This window comes from Macaca fascicularis, chromosome 5 (assembly GCF_037993035.2).
Source record: "Macaca fascicularis isolate 582-1 chromosome 5, T2T-MFA8v1.1".
NCBI classification, from domain to species: domain Eukaryota; kingdom Metazoa; phylum Chordata; class Mammalia; order Primates; family Cercopithecidae; genus Macaca; species Macaca fascicularis.
Window position 1 is genome coordinate 104,889,165 of NC_088379.1, and position 21,720 is coordinate 104,910,884.

At 38.1% G+C, this 21,720-nt stretch overlaps 1 protein-coding gene across 1 annotated transcript; it reads right to left on the reverse strand.

Moving 5' to 3' along the window:
• Positions 1-280: 280 nt before the first annotated feature.
• Positions 281-847, reverse strand: LOC102123032 (cytochrome b-c1 complex subunit 6, mitochondrial). Its single transcript, XM_005555517.4, has one exon. It carries the CDS (start codon positions 775-777, stop codon positions 502-504), a length of 276 nt encoding a protein of 91 aa, XP_005555574.2. The 5' UTR covers positions 778-847; the 3' UTR covers positions 281-501.
• Between the last annotated feature and the right edge of the window lie 20,873 nt (positions 848-21,720).

The window sequence follows — 21,720 nt, forward strand, 5'->3', positions numbered from 1 at the left end:
AGACAGAAAAATTTCCATTAAACCCTAAATAATTAACTTGTTGGTTCATTAACATTCGATAGTCGTGAAGAGTATATCCGTGCTTTAAAAATACACTAGTGAACCACACACAATGAAACGTTTGTCTGTATTTTAATAATGAATACAACCTATTGTTATGAGTATTCTCATCTTCTGTTCTTGCATAGGCTCACTTAGACCAACTGCTAAAACGGATGAGGCAATTGAACAAAGGACTAACTGCTAAAGTCACAGAAATTTGGGAAAGATATGCTCTAAATTGTTTTTTTATTTTTTATTTTTATTTTTTTTGCAGATCACAGAACTTTTATTAAGATAGAATCACTGCGAATTACATAGAAGCTACCAGCCTAAGCCAAAATCCATGAGGTTCATGTGAACTTACAGTTATACAAATAAGAAACAAATGGCATATCCAAAACCATAAGGAAATATTCTGATGCCCAGAAGATGAAGGCTGGGGTGAATAAGTCCACACATTTATTTCAAGTTGTTAAAGAGTTTGTGGGCCACGCAATGGTCCCTTGCATGCAAGAAGTCTAAGAGCTCCTCCGTGCAATCCTCTTCTGTATGTGATCGAGAGGATACACGCTCATCACAGAGCTCTAGCCGCTCCCGGGCCTTTACACATTTCTCCAACTGCTCGCATTGCTCTCTCACTGTTGTTAGGGGATCCACTAATTCCTCCTCTTCCTCTTCCTCCTCCTCAGGATCTCCGGACTCGGTAAACATCTTTCGCTCGTCCTCCAGTCCCATGTCTGGCTACGGTTCTAGATTCAACAAGAGCAGCAACAGCGGCACCTAATCCACTTCAGGATCAAGAAGCTCTAAATTGTTTAAATTGGCTAAGGGCTATTGATTAACCTGTTCTCCCATAGTCAGCCTTCATTGTGGGTAACATGCTTTACCGTCCCAAATAATCTCAGCCTTATATTCCCTTAAGGGTGTCTATTCACTCATTCATTGACCAAGTGTTATTCAATACTATGGGGTACAACACCACTTTCTATCTTATTTACAAAAATACAAGGCTTGTGACTGTGATTTAAAAATGCTAATAATTATGTATTGTGATTTAAGATTCAGCAGGAGATTTGAGAAAGATGATGTTCTAGGCTCAGCTCTCATTTAACCAGCAGTGAGATTTGGGGCAAATATCTTTATATATCTAGACCTCAGTTTCATAAAATAAAGATACTACTAGATTTTCAGCCTACTCAGATGAGGAGCCTTTAAAGAATTTCAGCTTGAAATTAAACACTTCTGAAGTATATGTGTGGTATATGTTCATGGTAGGAGAGTTAGTTTAGCAGTGAAATTCCATGATGAGTGAATTACGCATCACTGAAGCTTCATTACTTTCTGTCTAAGAATCCACAGAGTGGGTGAGCCTTGGTTTGGAAGTGCATCTGGTAAGGTTTTGGACTCTACTGTTGATCCTAATTCTGGGAGTAGAGGATCCGCAGACTAGATGCTCCTCAAGGGCAAACGCTTCATTTCATTTACTTTTGCTGTCTCAGAACCTAGCAGAACCTAGGGTGCCTGAGGCATGTGTAGGTGCTCTCTAATTGTTGAAAGAATTACTAAATGAATTCTCAGGCCTAACATTTCATGACCTCATAAAGAGCAAATACAGAATACTTATTGAAAATGAAATCTTTACATTTTCTTAACAGCTTTTTATCTGTGATAAACAGGTGAAATTTCTAGCCTGTGTTCTCAATTCTTTCTGGGCAATTTTTCTACTCTTCTTTTTTTTTTTGAGGCGGAGTCTTGCTCTGTCACCCAGGCTGGAGTGCAGTGGTGCGATCTCGGCTCACTGCAAGCTCCGCCTCCCAGGTTCACGCCATTCTCCTGCCTCAGCCTCCCGAGTAGCTGGGACTACAGGCGCCCGCCACCGCGCCCGGCTAATTTTTTTTTTGTATTTTTAGTAGAGACGGGGTTTCACCATGTTAGCCAGGATGGTCTCGATCTCCTGACCTCGTGATCCACCTGTCTCGGCCTCCCAAAGTGCTGGGATTACAGGCGTGAGCCACCGCGCCCGGCCCCATTTTTCTACTCTTAATCAACACTTCAAATCTACAAAAATAATCTTCAAATCTTGTGAGAAATTGCTTCCCTTTTCGTTCCTGACAGTCTGCGTGTAACTGGTTTTTATCATCCATTGTCATTCTTACCTTGGCAACTTTGACTGCAGACCCATAGCCAGTTGAAAATCCACAGCCAATGAGGCAGACTTTCTCCAGGGGCGAGGCTGCATCAATTTTGGCCACTGCATTCTCATCCACCACCGCGTACTGAGAGAAGCTACTAATGCCAACGAAGTGGTGGATGGACTTCACCCTGCAGGTGAACCTCCTGGTGCCATCCTGCAGGGTCCCCCGAGGATTGCTCACGCTGGACAATGCAATATAGAGACACATAAAGGCATGAGACAGGAGCATAACTATTGTGCACACTCAGTATCTGAGCAAAGAGAGCATCAGAAACCTACTCTTTTTTCAAGCAGTAGTTGCTTTCCAGATTTTTAGAGTCTGCATTTTCCACACTGAGGAATAAGAAGTGGGATGACTTTATCACCTGGAGAGGGATAAAACAAATTCTTTTACAATTTCTATCCAGGTATTAATAGAACAAAAACTTAAAGCTCACATGTCTTTAAAACATTAGAAGCTGGCCAGGCGCAGTGGCTCACGCCTGTAATCCCAGCACTTTGGGAGGCCAAGGTGGGCAGATCACCAGGTCAGGAGATCGAGACCATCAAACCCCGTCTCTACTAAAAATACAAACAAATTAGCCGGGCGTGGTGATGGGCGCCTGTAGTCCCAGCTACTCGGGAGGGTGAGGCAGGAGAATGGCGTGAACCCGGGAGGCGGAGCTTGCAGTGAGCGGAGATCGCGCCACTGCACTCCAGCCTGGGCGACACAGTCAGACTCCGTCTCAAAAAAAAAGAAAAAAAAAATTAGAAGCATGTGTCTTTAAAAGTCTCCAAAAACTACAGTCCAGTCACAACTATGTCATTTGTCATTGCCTGCCACAGCCTTGTTTATACGTTTGGGTTTATAAGTGCCTGAAGATTCCTAAAGAGGAAATGCAAATATGGGAAACAACATGGATTGGAAAAATTGCTTTCACTGTGTTAACTTGTATGCAGTGTATCAATTTCTCCTGGAGGCTTTACAGACATTTAATTTAATCCTTAACTATTTAAATTTTACTGTAAGTATAAATATAAATTTTAGTTGAAAGTAGGGTATAATAGTGCCACTAGATGTTGGTAAGACCTGTTTTTTATTATAGTTTGATTTACAATAAAAATGAGAATTTTGAACTAATTCTTTTCAAAGTGACTAGGTTTATCTTTATTATGAAATGAATGCTTTTAAAATGATCTTAGTTCTTTTTTGAGGAAAACTAACAAAAATGGGACAGAGAATAATTCCAGAAATTCCTCTGGAAATTTCAACCCTCTACAATAAGTTAGGGACTTTTAGGATAAGAACTGACTTTGAAATGTTTTTAGCTTGTGATAATTTGTGAATTATTTACTGTTCCTATTGTGGTGGAGGGAGAAGGGGTGAAAAGTAAGGGTGTCATTTTGTTATTAATTTCTGACTAAAGAAATTAGTAAGAGCTGAAACTCAAATTAAACAGTTCATTTTATTTTTCTGTTCACAGTTCAAATAAGTATTTGGTAAGGTGGCAGGTCCAATCTAGCAGCAAAAGTGATTTTTAAAAATTAAACATAATTTTTATTTTTAATCATCTACACTACCTATTCCACAAGACCAAGAAAAATGGTTGGCCCATAACATTTTATATGTAAAATTCATGTGAAAATGATGGTATAGAAACGTCCTAGTTATTCCCCCTGTATAATTAGCAATCCATAACCAGTGGCATTTAAGCATGGCTAAAGGTAATAAGGCAGATATTGTTGATGGTGGGATGGTTCCTTCTATGTCTCTTTCATTTCCTTTCACCTAGTCTGTTTCATTGATTCCATGCTCAGGAAGAGAGACCATGTTGGAAGAGGAAATTGGTGAAGGGGCGGCATAGGTCACCTAAGAAAAGTTCATGTTCATTCGGCTCTAGCCATGTAGCCTCCATTTTGTGAACTCAGCACAGAACAATGTCCATACTTATGCTTTTTCCCTCCTCCCATTTCTAGTTGTCTTGGCCCTGACAGAAGACCGTGTTCACCAACACTAATACGGAAGTTACTGGATTATGAATGCCACACTGGTAGGCACTGTGTCCCTTTTGATCCTCACGTATCTCCGGACACTAACCTGGTGCCTGGCGTCTAGTAGATACTCAGTACATAATGGTTGAAGGGTAGAATACATGAGTGACTGAATGCATACATGCTTGAGTCAGGCAGGCCGAGAGGGAAAGAGGAAAACACCTGAAGTCCTGGCTGCATGGTGACCTTGTGCAAGCCCTTTCGTCTCTCATTGCCTCTGTTTCTTCATCCAGGCTGGGAAATCTTAGGATGGTGAACCAAGCATGTTCCCTGAGTGTGAATCCTGTACCTGGTTTGACTGTAGTCACCCCTTCTCCAGCGCTCTCCACTATGCCAGCTGCCTCATGGCTTAAAATCACAGGGAGTGGGGTCACCGTGGTACCACTAACCACTTGGTCATCTGTGCTACAGATTCCTACACCACCATCTACAGAGTAAAGAGAAGATGTTTAGATTCAGAAAAGATCGTGAGTCTCAGATGAATTTAAAAATCCCAGTTTCCTGAAATTGTGCTTTCAAAATGTTTTCAAGGGTTTTGCTAATCCTACTATTCCCAAATACGAAAGATTGAGTTTATCCTCAAGGTTATCCAGGCTGAAACCCTCCTCTACCTTCCTTTCTTGAATTAAACAATTTAGAATAATCTGTGAAGTAATTGATACTGAATTAGTTACATCTTAAATAATATACAAGAATGCATACTTTAAAAAAAATAGAAGTAGAAATTGCAAATTAACACATAGAAAATATCTAATGCTAATTGATTTTGAAGTCTTGATACATATCCCTTTGAAATTTTTTTCTGTCTTTTACTGGAATTATATTGTATGTATTCTTTGATCACTTTTTAAAAATTTAATAATTTATATTTATACCTTTCTGTCACAACAAGTGTATTCTATTTGCTGGTTGATTATATATAAAAAAAGTCTTAGTGGATTTTTGGTTGTCCATTTTTAACTTTTCTGAGTTGTTTTTTTTTTCACATCTTCCATCCTTTTATTGAAAAAAATTTTAAATGGCAGTTAATAAAAGGCACAAACAAATCAACAGGGATATACTAGTAGAAAACACAATATAAAATTAAAATGCCATTGGCTTCTTTAATTGGTTAAGAGCGCAAAATGGAACAGGCAAAAGGTCTGTTTCAAACAAATTTAAAAGTCATGTGTGGTTTTTTTTTTTTTTTTTTGCTTTTTTTTGTTTTTTGTTTTTGTTTTTGTTTCGAGACGGAGTCTCACTCTGTAGCCCAGGCTGGAGTACTGTGGTGGGATCTCGGCTCACTGCAAGCTCCGCCTCCTGGGTTCAGGCCATTCTTCTGCCTCAGCCTCCTGAGTAGCTGGGACTACAGGCGCCTGCCACCATGCCTGGCTGAGTTTTTGTGTTTTTTAGTAGAGATGGGGTTTCATCATGTTAGCCAGGATGGTCTTGATCTCCTGACCTCATGATCCGCCCGCCTCAGCCTCCCAAAGTGCTCGGATTACAGGCAAAAGCTGTGTTTTTTAAATTCTCACCAAATCAGATACATACACACCCTCAAAAATAGTGTGTGAAGGAAAGCTGTCATACTCAAGAAGTTGTATTCTGAATTTTTCAAGGAAACACTTGTTGAAATAGGAATTCACAGAGTCAACAACAGATTAATAATTTAAAAAAATGGAGTCTTAAAATGCTAATTGGCCCAAAGCTATACTATATAATGTATTGCTAGGTACAAAGGAAAAAATCTTTACTGCTTTTAGCAAAACTGCTTTCCCAGAAAAGCAAATTAAAATAATGCAATCAGCAGACCAAGGAGACTACGGCCTGACATCAGAGCTACAACTTCTCACATCTGTGTCAGAAAATCCTATTTATCCAGAATAGACTAAAATTTCAGGGCAAAACAGAGACTTTTTAACATTTCTTACTTTACCCATTTTAAGTTCTTTTTATCTCCCCCACCCCCGAAGTCAGTAATTCAGCAAGATCCAGCAGAAAGAGGGCTACTTTTAGAATTTGCTATTTTGTTTTTCTTTCTATGGCAAGACTGTCATGACTGTCATGGAGCCTGGATATTTCAGGCTTATATGCATGCACGACCAGTGGATCCCATTGTGGTCAAAAAACTTAGCGATGGACTTGGTGAACTTGGCTTCCCGCTGCTGCTTTGTTCTTCCACTGATGAAGGTCAGCTTCAAGGTGTATTTGTCATCAAACCTTTTAAGATGGAGGACAGTTGCCAAATATCGTCAGGATCCATTCCTGTAGGATCTTTCCTTTTTGGCAGAATCACCCAAAGAGTTTTTCACGGCTGATCCATCCTACTTGTCAATTTTTACAGGCTTATCATCTATCTCCAAACAAGCCGCTAGGGCCACTGCCTGTCTTGCAGCTGGAACCACCGCCAGCCCCACTACTGCCTCCCTTACCACCACTTCTCCCGCCCTGGGCAGCTGCCGCCACCATCTTGTCCACCTTGGCGTCTCCCTGCCTTCCGACTTGTCCCTTTTCTGAGTTTTTAAAAATTTAAATACAAATGGAAAAATGTGTTTCACCTTAATACGAACTTCATGGGCCTTACCTCTAGAAAAGGGATTCTTTACCTCCCATAGCACAGCTGCTTTGCATTTGATTACCTATAAAATCAGAGAGATGGTACCAGTGTTTTCCCACTCTTGAAGTCAGAAATTGTGTCATTTCATCTTTGTACATGCAACATCTACTCCTATGTCTGGTACCTAACAAGTGCTCCATAGAAATGATCTCCTCTGGCTTATAAGGAGAATAAAAATACCTTTTAAAAAAGCATATAATCACAACACTTTGGGAGGCTGGGGCAGCGTATCACGAGGTCAGGAGTTGGAGAACAGCCTGGTCAACACGGTGAAACCCCGTGTCTACTAAAAATACAAAAAAAAAAATTAGCTGGGTGTGGTGGCGGGCGCCTGTAGTCCCAGCTACTAGGGAGGCTGAGGCAGCAGAATCATTCAAACCCTGGAGGTGGAGATTGCAGTGAGCTACATATTAAAATGTGATTACATATGTGATTACATATAAAAATAGATAAACACAGTTAAGTATAATAACACACTAAGATAAAATGGAATACATTCATTAAGGCCATCCTTATGTTGCTATTGCTTTTTTTTCCCAAAGATGTTTAATCTTGCTTGACATTTCCTAATGCTGTGCTGAAAACGTTTGTTTACCTACAACTATTGACTGGTACATGAAGTTCCATGTCACCTTCATTTTGCTGACAGAGTTAGTATCTGTTCACACAAAATACACTGCTTTCTTGGTCAATTTTCTGCTTAGGCCAACAGGATCTGACTCTACAATAATATATTTACCTTCCTGCATGGGATGACGTCTCTTTCTCCTTGTATTTGCCTATTCTCCTCTTTTAATTTTCTCTCTTCACCACTTCTGTGTGTTACTTGTTTCCAACACCCATTTGCAACTTAGCTTTCGCAGCCTGTTCCGTTATTTGATTTATGTGTAGAGACTCTTTCTAGCTTTGGTTTGAGCCCCAGATTACAGAGGTTAGAGTTGGTGGTGGTGGTGGTGGTGGTGGTGGTGGTGTGTGTGTGTGTGTGTGTGTGTGTGTGTGTATACACTCAGACCCACACATACATATTTCCAAATTGGAGTCACTGTGTGTTTGAATTTCTAGCTAACAGATCTTATCCATAGATGTTCTAAAAATAAAAGTTGAACACATATTTCCAGTGCTTGACAGTGTACTGTAATATCTGTCTTCATTGTGGTAAAGCAAGTAAAATTCACAGAACTCTTTCTAGACAGAATCAACAAAATTGCAAATATTATTTTAAAAATTCAATTAAAATGTATTCTTCCAACAATTTATTTTCATTATTTATTTGTCAAATTATTCAACTTTGCAGGATGTTCAACATGGTCAATGCCAAAATAAATATCAGAATACTTGGAAGTAAGGTACTAATAGTAGGAGTTCCTGATTATCAGGTGCTTATGATGTGACAGGCACATTGTGGCCTCTGCTGGATGAGTTATTTACATTATATTTATATTTGAAATCTATTTATTTTTAATTTAAATAGTTTTTAGGATACAAGTGGTTTTTGGTTACCTGGGTAAGCTCTTTAGTGGTGATTTCTGAGATTTTTGTGCACCCTTTACTCAAACAGTATACACTGCACCCAATATGTAGTCTTATATCCCTCACCTCCCCTCTCAACCTTCCTCCTTGAGTTCCCAAAGTTCATTATATCATTCTTATGCCTTTGCATCTTCGTAGCTTAGCTCCCTTTTGTAAATGAGAACATATGATGTTTGGTTTTCCATTTCTGAGTTACTTCACTTAGAATAATGGTCTCCAGCTCCATTCAGGTTACTGCAAAGGCTATTATTTTATTTTATTCTGTTTAATGGCTGAGTAGTAGTCCATGGTGTATACATACCATATTTTCTTTATCTATGTTTGTTGATGGGCATTTAGTTTGGTTCCATATTTTTGTAATTACAAATTGTGCTGCTATAAACAACATGCATTACTTTTAAGCCTCACAAGGATGTTACCAGAACAGTACTATAGAATTATTGACTTTATTTTAGTTGGGAATTATGTTAAATAACCAAACATCAGAATAATTGGTGTTTTTGAGGAAGAAGAGAAATCTAAAGGTTTGCAAAACATTTGAGAGAATAAACAGGGAAAACTTCCCTGGCCTTGCGAGAGATCTAGAGATACAAATACGTGAAGCCAAAAGAATCCCTGAGAAACTCTTCACAAAAAGGTCACCACCTAGGCCCATACTCATCAGGATGAAGGAAAGAATCTTAAGAGCTGTGAGGCAGAAATGTCAGGTAACCTATAAAGGAAAACCTGTCAGATTCTAACAGCAGATTTCTCAGCAGAAACCATACAAGCTAGAAGAGATTGGGATCCTTCCTTTGACCTCCTTAAACAAAACAATTATCAGCCAAGAATTTTGTATCCAGAAAAACTAAGCTTCCTAAATGAAGGAAAGATACAGTCTTTTTCAGATAAACAAATGCTGAGAGAACCAGTCATTACCAAGCCAGAACTACAGGAACTGCTAAAAGGAGCTCCAAATCTTGAAACAAATGCTGGAATCACATTAAAAGAGAGCCTCTTTCAAACATAAATCTGACAGGACCTATAAAACAACAACATGATGAAAAAAAAAAGAAAAAAAAAAACAAGGTATACAGGAAACAAATGGCACAATGAATAGAATAGCACCTCACATCTGAATACTAACTTTGAATGTAAATGACCTAAATGCTCCACTTAAAATATATAGAATGGCAGAATGGATAAGAATTCACCAACAAAGTATCCACTGTCTTCAAGAGACTCACCTGACACATAAGGACTCACATAAACTTAAGGTAAAGCGGTGGAAAAAGATATTCCATGCAAATGGAAACCAAAAGTGAGCAAGAGTAGCTATTCTTATGTCAGACAAAACAAATTTTAAAGCAACAGAAGTTAAAAAAGACAAAGAGGGATATTATATAATGATAAAAGTACCAGTCCAACAGAAAAATATCACAATCCTAAATATATAAGCACCTAACACTGGAGCTCCAAAATTTACAAAATGATTACTACTAGACCTAAGAAATGAGATAGACAGCAACACAATAATAGTAGGAGATTTCAATATTCCACTAACAGCACTAGACAGGTCATCAAGACAGAAAGTCAGCAAAGAAACAATGGACTTAAACTATAGCCTACAACAAATTGACTTACCAGATACTTATAGACCATTCTACCCAACAACTGCAGAATATACATTCTATTCGTCAGCACATGGAACATTCTCCAAGGTAGACCATATGATAGATGACAAAACAAGTCTCAATAAATTTAAGAAAATTGAAATTATGGCAAATAGTCAAATAAAATTTGAAATCAACTCCAAAAGGAATCCTCAAAACTATGCAAATACATGAAAATTAAATTACCTGCTCTTGAATGATCATTGTGTCAACAACGAAATCAAGATGGAAATTAAAAAGTTATTTGAACTGAATGAGAATAGTGACACAACCTGTCAAAACCTCTAGGATACAGCAAAGTGATACCAGGAGGAAAGTTCATAGCATTCATTAAATGTCCCCATCAAAAAGACAGAAAGAACACAAATAGACAATCTCAAGTCACACCTCAAGGAGATAGAGAAACAATAGCAAACCAAACTCAAACCCAGCAGAAAAGAAATAATCAAGATCAGAGCAGAACTAAATGAAATTGAAACAAAAAAATACAAAAGATAAATTTTAAAAAGCTGGTTCTTTGAAAAGATAAATAAAATTGATAGACCATTGGCAAGATTAACTACAAAAAGAAGAGGGAAGATCCAAATAAATTCAATTAGAAATGAAATGGGAAAAATTAAAACCAATACCGCAGAAATACAAAAAATCATTCAAGGCTACTATGAACACCTTTTTGTGCATATACTAGAAAACCTAGAGGAAATGGATAAATTCCTGGAGAGATATAACTGATCTAGATTAAATCAGTAGGTAATAGATACTCTTAACAGGCCAATAACAAGCAGTGCATTTGAAATGATAATTAAAAAGTTAGCAACAAATAAAGAAAAAAGCCCTAGACCAGACGTATTCACAGCTGAATTCTATCAGACATTCAAAGAAGAATTGGTATGTATCCTATTGACGCTATTTCAAATGATAGAGAAAGAGGGAATCTTCCTTAAGTCAACCATGAAGCCAGTGTCACCCTAATACCAAAACGAGGAAAGGACATAAGAAAAAAACAAAGCTACAGACCAATATCTCTGATGAAGAAATTCTCAACAAAGTACTAGTGACCTGAATCCAACAGTATATCAAAAAGATAATCCATGATGATCGAGTGGGTTTTATACCAGGAATGCAGGGAAGGTTTAACATATACAAGTCAATAAATGTGATACACCACATAAACAGAATTAAAAACACAAATCACATGACCATGTCAATAGATGCAGAAAAAGCATTTGATAAAATCCAGCATTCTATGTGATTAAAACCCTCAGCAAAATGGGCATAAAAGGGATACACCTTAAGGTAATAAAGGCCATCTATGACAAACCCGCAGCCAACATAATACTGAATGGGGAAAAGTTGAAAGCATTTCCTTGAGAACTGGAACAAGACAAGGGTGTCTACTTTCTCCACTTCTATTCAACATAATACTGGAAGTCCTAGATAGAGCAATCGGATAAGAGAAAGAAATAAAGGGCATCCGAATCAGTAAAGAAGAAGTCAAACTGTTGCTGTTTGCTGATAATGTGATCATATGCCTAGAAAATCCTAAAGACTCATCCAAAAAGCTGCTAGAACTGGTAAATGAATTCAGCAAAGTTTCAGGATACAAAAGTAATGTACATAAATCAACAGCCTTGCTATATACAAACAGTGGCCAAGCTGAGAATCAAATCAAGAACTCAACCCTTTTACAATAGCTGCAAAAAAATTAAATACTTAGTAATACACTTATCCAAGGAGGTGAAATACCTCTACAAGGAAAACTACAAAACACTACTGAAAAAAACATGGATGACACAAACAAGTGGAAATACATCCCATGATCATGAATGGTGGAATCAATATTGTGAAAATGACCACACTGCCAAAAGCAATCTACAAATTCAATGCAATTCCCATCAAAATACCACCATCGTTCTTCACAGAGCTAGAACAAACAATCTAAAATTCATCTGGAACCAAAAAAGGCTCCACATAGCCACCGCAAGACTAAGCAAAAAGAACAAATCTGGAGACAATGAGTTACCCGACTTCAAACTTTTCTGTAAGGCTATAGTAACCAAAACAGAATGGTACTGGTATAAAAACAGGCTTGCAGACCAATGGAACAGAACAGAGAACCCAGAAATAAACCCAAATACTTATAGCCAACTGATCTTTGATAAAGCGAAGAAAAACATAAAGTGGGGAAAGGACACTCTATTCAACAAATGGTGCTGGGATAGTTGACAAACCATATGTAGAAGAATGAAACAGGATCTTCATCTCCCATTTTATAAAGAAATCAACTCAAGATGGATCAAAGACTTAAATCAAATACCCTAAGTCATAAAAATTCTAGAAGATAACATTGGAAAAACCCTTCTAGACATTGGCAGAGATTTCATGATCAAAAACCCAAAGCAAATGCAACAAACACAATGGTAAATAGACAAGACTTAATTAAGCTAAAAAGTGTCTGCACAGCAAAAGAAATAATTAGTAGATTGAACAGACAACACAGAGAGTGGGAGAAAATCTTGGCAATCTATACATCTGATCAAGGACTCATATCCAGAATCTACAAAGAACTCAAACAAATCAGCAAGAAAAAACAAACAATCCTATTCAAAAGAGGGCTAAGGATATTAGTATGTCCGGAGCTGCACGCCCCGGCCATAGCGAATAATAACTGACGATTAAAAACGCCTGAGCTCTATTCATTTCCACCTTCTACCTCCTCCCTAGATTTACCTTTTTCCCTGTATTAATACCTCATAAAAGATGGCGCTCTTCCTGCTTCTTCTTCACCCATTTTTCCCGTGCCCGCGAAAATTACTACCTGACAGTGCAGGTGCAACATGACTTCGACCAGAGAAACCAATACCTATCTGGCCACGCCTCCACTATGAGATCATTTTCACCTTGGCCCAACCCCTTCCCCTCCAAGTGTATATAAGGCACTGCATTACCGCCATTAAAGGAGACTTGATCAGAGCACTGTCTTGTCTCCATTTCTCGTATCTCTTGTTCCCCAAATTCCCACCCCCTCCTCCAGGGCCTGCTTCGACTATCCCGCGGGCCGGGATATTAGTAGACAATTCCCAAAAGAAAATAAGCAAATCACCAACAAACAAATGAAAAAATGCTCAATATCACTATTGATTATGGAAATACAAATCGAAACCACGATATTATGCCACCTTACTCCTGCAAGAATGGCTGTAATCAAAAAATCAAAATAATGGATGTTGGTGTGGATATGGTGAACAGGGAACACTTGTACACTGTTGGTGGGAATGTAAACTAGTACAACCACTTGGAAAACAGTGAGGAGATTCCTTAAAGAACTAAAAGAAGATCTACCATTTGATTCAGCAATCCCACTACTGGATATCTACACAGAGGAAAAGAAGTCATTATATGAAAGAGAAATACTTGCACAACCATTCTTATAGCAGCACAATTCACAATTGCAAAAATATAGAGCCAGCCCAAATGCCCATCAATCATTGACTAGATAAAGAAAATGTATATTTTCATTATACACACACACACACACACACACACACACACACACACACACAATGGAACACTACTCAGCCATATAAAGGATCTAAATAGTGGCATTGGTAGCAACCTGGGTGGAATTGGAGAACATTATTCTAAGTGAAATAACTCAGGAATGAGAAACCAAATATGTTTTCACACAAGTGGGAGCTGAGCTATGAGGATGCTAAGGCAAAGGTATGATACAATGGACTTTGGGGACTCAGTGACGAGGGAGGGAGGGGGATCAGGGATAAAATACTACACATTGGGTATGGTGTACACTGCTTGAGTGATGGATACACCAAAATCTCAGAAATCACCACTAAAGAACCTATTCATGTAACCAAACACCACCTGTTCCCCGAAAACCTATTAAAATAGAAAAAGTAAATAAATAAAAATCTGTTATCAATCCCAAAATAATATTATCAATCACAAAAAAGGATTTATCAAGAAAGATGAGGTGCAATTGAGAGGTATAGATGCGATCAACAGTATAGACAAATAATATTGACTATCTTTTTTTCCTTTAATACATCCTTTTATACATTTTTCTGTTTAATCCTCTCTCACATCTGGAGACTTAGCATTTAAGGGAATTGTAGCCACTACCACCTTGTTTTCAAGGCCCAAATGAATTTGGAAATGTGGTATTTGCTTACGAGCTTCTGTCACTTTGTGAACACAATGGCCAAAAGTACTTCGGGATAAACTCCATAGAGTCAGGAGATCTTTGTTTTTTTTCCTCCTCCTCCTTCTCCTTCTCCTCCTCCTCCTCCTCCTTCTTTGTCATCTCATCTCTTCTTCTTCATCATCTCCTTCCTCCTCCTCCTCCTTCTTCTTCTTCTTTCTTCTTCTTTTTTAAATTATTCTTTAAATTCTGGGATACATGTGCAGAACATGCAGGTTTGTTACATAGGTATACACAAGACATGGTGGTTTGCTGCACCCATCAACCCATCATGTACATTAGGTATTTCTTCTATCTGTTATCTGTCTCTATCTCTATCTTCTATCTTCTATCTGCTATCTGTCTCCTAGCCCCCACCCCTCAACAGGCCCCGGTGTGTGATGTTCCCCTCCCTGTGTCCATGCATTCTCATTGTTCAACTCTCACTTAAGAGTGAGAACATGTAGTGTTTGGTTTTCTATTCTTGTGTTAGTTTGCTGAGAATGATAGTTTACAGCTTCATCCATGTCCCTGCAAAGGATATGAACTCATCCTTTTTTTTTTATGGCTGCGTAGTATTGCATCTTGTATATGTGCCACATTTTCTTTATCCAGTCTAACACTGATAGGCATTTGGGTTGGTTCCAAGTCTTTGCTATTGTAAACAGTGCTGCAATAAACATACATGTGCATGTGTCTTTATAGTAAAATGATTTATAATCCTTTGGTAGATACCCAGTAATGGGATTGATGGCTCAAATGGTATTTCTGGTTCTATATCCTTGAGGAATTGTCACACTGTCTTCCACAATGGTTGAACTAATTTACACTCCCATTAACAGTGTAAAAGTGTTCCTATTTCTCTACATCCTTTCCAGCATCTGTTGTTTCCTGACTTTTTAATGATTACCACTCTAACCGGCGTGAGATGGTATCTCATTGTGGTTTTGATTTGCATTTCTCTAATGACCAGAGATGATGAGCTTTTTTTTTCATATGTTTGCTGGCTGCATGAATGTCTTATTTTGAGAAGTGTCTGTTCATATCCTTCACCCACTTTTTGATGGAGTTTTTTATTTTTTTCCTGTGAATTTGTTTAAGTTCCTTATAGATTCTGGATTTTAGCCCTTTGTCAGATGGATAGATTGCAACAATTTTCTCCCATTCAGTAGGTTGGCTGTTCACTCTGATGGTAGTTTCTTTTGCTGTGCAGAAGCTCTTTAGTTTAATTAGATCCCATTAGTCCGTTTTGGCTTTTGTTGCCATTGCTTTTTGTGTTTTAGTCACGAAGTCTTCGTCCATGCCTATGTTCTGAATGGTATTGCCTAGGTTTTCTTCTGGCGTTTTTATGGTTTTAGGTCTTACATTTAAGTATTTAATTCATCTTGAGTTAATCTTTATATAAGGTGTAAGGAAGGGGTCCAGTTTCAGTTTTCTGCATATGGCTAGCCAGTTTTTTCAACAGCATTTATTAAATAGGGAATCCTTTCCCATTGCTTGTTTTTGTCAGGTTTGTCAAAGATCAGATGGTTGTAGATGTGTGGCATTATTTCTGAGGCCTCTGTTCTGTTCCATTGGTCTATATATCTGTAGCCTTGTAGTATAGTTTGAAGTCAGGTTGTGTGATGCCTCCAGTTTTGTTCTTTTTGCTTAGGATTTTCTTGGCTATATGGGATGTTTTTTGGTTCCATATAAAATGTAAGGTAGTTTTTTCTAATTCTGTGAAGAAAGCCAATTGTAGATTGATGGTGATAGCATTGAATCTATAAGTTACTTTGGGGACTATGGTCATTTTCATTATACTGATTCTTCCTATCCATGAGCATGGAATGTTATTCCATTTGTTTGTGTTCCCTCTTATTTCCTTGAGCAGTGGTTTGTAGTTCTCTTTGAAGAGGTCCTTCACATCCCTTGTAAGTTGTATTCCTCGGTATTTTATTCTCTTTGTAGCAATTGTGAATGGGAGTTCACTTATTATTTGGCTCTCTGTTTGTCTGTTATTGGTGTATAGGAATGCTTGTGACTTTTGCACATTGATTTTGTTTGCTGAGACTTTGTTGAAGTTGCTTATCAGCTTAAGGAGATTTTGGGCTGCGATGATGGGGTTTTCTAAATATACAATCATGGCATCTGCAAGCAGGAAGAATTTGACTTCCTGTTTTCCTAACCGAGTTCCCTTTATTTCTTTCTCTTGCCTGATTGCCCTGGCCAGAACTTCCAACACTATGTTGAATAGGAGTGGTGAGAGAGGGCATTCTTGTCTTGTGCTGGTTTTTAAGTGGAATGCTTCCAGCTTTTGCCCATTCTGTATGATATTGGCTGTGGGTTTGTCTTTCTTTAGTACCATCTGGCAACTACTCTGTGCTTACTCTTTGCCCCACCTTTTAAACATATAGATGAGCAAGTGGGAAGAGTAGGGGACATACGATTGAATGTCAATGTTCTAGAATCAGAGCACTATGGCAAGCCTGAAGCAACATCTGGAATATCCAAAGGTAACCCTATCAATCTCTAGGGGTCACAGGGCATCACTTTCCTCTGCTTCTCTCTGTGTATATGTCTTTGCAAGCCAGCCCAATTCTGTATTCCATTTCCACCAAGTACCATATTCTAAATTCAGCTTATCCAGAGAGATTATATATTTGGTTCCATTTGGGTCAGTGATCTCCTGTGTTGTAGGTAGAATAATGACCCCCAAAGATGCCTACTCCTAACCCCTGGAATCTAGGATTATGTTGCTTTTCATGGCAAACAACAGATTTTGTTGATGTGATTCAGTTAAAGGTCTTGAGGTTCGAAGATTAGCTTGAGTTATCCAGGTGGACCTAATGTAATCTTATGGCTTCTTAAAATTGGAGAGCTTTTCCAGGTTGTGGTCAAAGAGGGAGATGTGTCTACCCACAAACCTTAGATGGCCATGCCTGCAACAGGGGTGTGTTAATTTTCTATTGCTGATTTAACAAATTACCACAAGTGCTCTTGGAAGGTTAGTGGAAGGCAAGGACTGGCATCTCTAATGTAATTATACGGTAATGATGAGTAGTGCAGGGATGTGAATCCAAAGCCTGGAGAAGGACAGACCAGCATCTCTACAAGAGATCCAACTGTCTCCTTTACCCCAAGAGGTCCATAATTCACATGGACCCAAGAAAGAATATTGTAACTGGCAGAAAGTATCTTCAGTTCAAATCCTTCATTTTTGGGGTTAAATAACTTGGCAAAATGGTGAGATTAATATTATTTTAAAGATTGCTAGAAAAAATGTAACATTTCATGTATGTGCATAAATAGTAAACTTTAAAGCATATTTGGATATGAGGTGCCAAATGAAGAGTGGTAGAGGGACTTTAGTAGCAATAAATAGAACTTGAGAATGGAATAAATACTCTATAGAATATTCCATTAAATTGAGTAAATTTTAAGTTCCTAGAGCAATTTTTGAAAATCTCACATTCAAAGCCATCAATTTCTACTCAATTAGCATTTCATTTTGATTTTGGAACTGAAGCCCAAGATGTCAAGGGAGTTGAAATGATTGTTGGTCTTCCAGTAGCTGTGGAGCCTGGAATACTGCCAAGAAGAGCATGCGTGAGAGAGCAAAATGTTTGTTTACATTCCTCCTGTGAAGGGAGTTGGGAAATAATCTAAGAAGCCCAATCCAAAAGCAAAGGTGTTCCATCCAGACTTTTCTGTTAAAGCCAAACTACAAACCATCTGAATGTTCCAAAAGTGTTTTGATGATGTATTGATGTATTTTAAATTATGTGATAATATGCTTGGCAGATGCTTAAAAGTATATTTACTGAGATGATGTAGAAATACCAAGTGTTTATTAAAAGAATACAGAGTAATACAAATGCTATGGTTGTCACAATATAAAACTTCCTGAAAACTCTTCCTAAAGAGCTCTTTAATGGTGAAGACTTTTTCCATTTTTGAAATTAAAAGTATAAATTTTTGTAAAATATAAATGATTACTATCCATATCTAATATTCATAAAGTGCTGATTTTGCTCACTTTTGCACATATATTGCCTCATTTTGTGCAATGTTTAGCATTAACTTATGAGGTAGATACCATGCCATGAGCATTGTACACATGAAGACATTGAGGTTCAGAGAGATTGCATAAATTTCCCAATGTAACACAGCTAGTGGTAGGGCCAGGATTCCAGCAATCCTAACTCTAGAGTTTAATAACCTGAGGAATAATAATAGGTAATATCCTTGTCACTCTCAGCATGTGCCAATTGCTGTCCATATGCTTCACATTTGCCCACTCACGTAAACCTCAGAATAACTCTATGAGGCAGATTCTATTATTATTACCGTTTTATAGACACATATTTTGTATGTCTATGTCAGCCTTAAAGCCACTTCTGAGTTTTTTAGCATACTTTTCGGGAACATGCCAACTTTATTTCCATTTAAATTGCTTGAGACATAGCATGATTGTTGATACAGTCTCTGGAAATTTTATTCCCAGTTGTGTATCTCTCTGGAGTCTTTGACTTACTCCCATGTGGGCAGGAGGTGCTTCGCATCTGGCCCCACCTGCCATCCTGGAGCCTCCTCACCCTCGTCCTGGGGAATCCCTTCCCTCTCCTCGGGGTGAGAGCATCAGCTTGTCAGACACCACATCTTTCTGAATTAATTATCTGTTTGGGGGCATTTCATTAGTAATCTTCTGGAGAAAAGGCACACAGAGGGATAAATTTATTGAGAACTTTTATGCTTCTTTTGGATTTCTACTCTGCTGTGAAAATTTTTAATTCTCAAGAGATTTTTTATGGTATCATATTCTTCTTCCATGCATATTATATCTTTTCTCTTTGCAAGTAATTACCGCTGACAGACTGGATTAAGAAAATGTAGCACATATACACCATGGAATACTATGCAACCATAAAAAAGGATGAGTCCATGTCCTTTGTAGGGACATGGATACAGCTGGAAACCATCATTCTCAGCAAACTATCACAAGAACAGAAAGCCAAACACCGCATGTTCTCACTCATAGGTGGGAATTGAACAATGAGAACACTTGGACACAGGGTGGGGAACATCACACACTGGGGCCTATTTTGGGGTTGGGGGATGGGGGAGGGATAGCATTAGGAGATATACCAATTGTAAATGACGAGTTGATGGGTGCAGCACACCAACATGGCAAATGTATACATATGTAACAAACCTGCACATTGTGTACTTGTACCCTAGAACATAAAGTATAATTAAAAAAAAAAAAAGATTTTGTATTTTTTCACTTCATGGATTACTTCTTCTGACTTCTTTTTTCTTTGCTTTGTTTCTTTCTTTCCGATTGCAAAGCTAGAATGACTCCACATTTCTGATGATCTTGGTTGTCTTCTGTTGTAGGACGGATGGGGCACTAACGAGCTATCAGGAAGCTCTGAATACATGGGTGGCATCTGTGTCATGTGAGATTCGCTGTAGAACTATCTGGTGGGATTAATTGCTGGGGAATATAATGTTAGTAAGGGTAGATATTTTCTCTTGGGCTGGTCAGATTTTTCAAGGGATGATTTGGAAGTTTCTGTGTAGAAGACACATGCCCAGCTGCCAACACTCTGGGGCCCAAGAGGGCAATTGAAAATCCAATTATAAGTCATTTGGGAGAAAAAGGCAAAATCCAGGATTACCTAGGTAATTCAAAAGCTTGTTTGCATTAATCTTGCAAGACTGTAGCCAAAAATCTATTGGACTATATAATAATTTCATGTTTAATAACTCTAAAATTTTATATTTAGTCCTATGAGAATTTTCTTACATCTAGCCTTATATGTCTGCCATTGATAATCTTAGCTTCCTAAGAGATCCAGTAAGAAAAACATTTCTATGACTCTATGAGTAATTTCTTCCCAAGGCTTTTGACATGAGATAGTTTATATTATTTTGAACTTTATTTGGTCTGAAGTTTTCTTTTTTTTACTTTTACTTTTATTTTATTTATTTTTTATTATACTTTAAGTTCTAGGGTACATGTGCACAACATGTAGGTTGGTTACATATGTATATGTGTGTCATGTTGGTGTACTGCACCCATTACCTCATCATTTACATTAGGTTTATCTCCTAATTCTATCCGTCTCCCCTCCTCACGCCCCACGACAGGCCCCGGTGTGTGATATTTCCCGCCCTGTGTCCAGGTGTTCTCACTGTTCAATTCCCACCTATAAGTGAGAATGTGCGGTGTTTGGTTTTCTGTTATTGTGATAGTTTGCTCAGAATGATGGTTTCCAGCTTCATTCATGTCCCTACAAAGGACATGAGCTCATCCTTTTTTATGACTACGTAGTATTCCATGGTGTATATGTGCCACATTTTCTTAATCCAGTCTATCATTGATGGACATTTGGGTTGGTTCCAAATCTTTGTTATTGTGAATAGTGCTGCAATAAACATATGTGTGCATGTGTCTTTATAGCAGTATGATTTATAATCCTTGGGGTACATACCCAGTTATGGGATGGCTGGGTCAAATGGTATTTCTAGTTCTAGATCCTTGAGGAATCGCCAGACTGTCTTCCACAATGGTTGAACTAGTTTACAGTCCCACGAACAGTGTAAAAGCATTCCTATTTCTCCACATTCTCTCCAGCACGTGTTGTTTCCTGACTTTTTAATGATTGCCATTCTAACTGGTGTGAGATGGTAGCTCATTGTGGTTTTGATTTGCATTTCTCTGATGGCCAGTGATGATGAACATTTTTTCATGTGTCTGTTGGCTGCATAAATGTCTTGTTTTGAGAAGTGTCTGTTCATATCCTTCACCCACTTTTTGATGGGGTTGTTTGACTTTTTTCCTGTAAATTTGTTTAAGTTCCTTGTAGATTCTGAATTTTAGCCCTTTGTCAGATGGATAGATTGCAATAATTTTCTTCCATTCTGTAGGTTGCCTGTTCACTCTGATGGTAGTTTCTTTTGCTGTGCAGAAGCTCTTTAATTAGATCCCATTTGTCAATTTTGACTTTTGTTGCCATTGCTTTGGTGTTTTAGTCATGAAGTCTTTGCCCATGCCTATGTCCTGAATGGTATTGCCTAGGTTTTCTTCTAAGGTTTTGATGGTTTTAGGTTTTATGTTTAAGTCATTAATCCATCTTGAGTTAATTTTTGTATAAGGTGTAACGAAGGGGTCCAGTTTCAGTTTTCTGCATATGGCTAGCCAGTTTTTTCAGCAGCATTTATTAAATAGGGAATCCCTTCCCACTGCTTGTTTTTGTCAGGTTTGTCAAAGATCAGATGGTTGTAGATGTGTGACATTATTTCTGAGGCCTCTGTTCTGTTCTGTTGGTCTATATATCTGTTTTGGTACCAGTACCATGCTGTTTTGGTTACTGTAGCCTTGTAGTATAGTTTGAAGTCAGGCAGCATGATGCCTCCAGTTTTGTTCTTTTTGCTTAGGTTTGTCTTGGCAATGTGGGCTATTTTTTGGTTCCATATGAACTTTAAGATA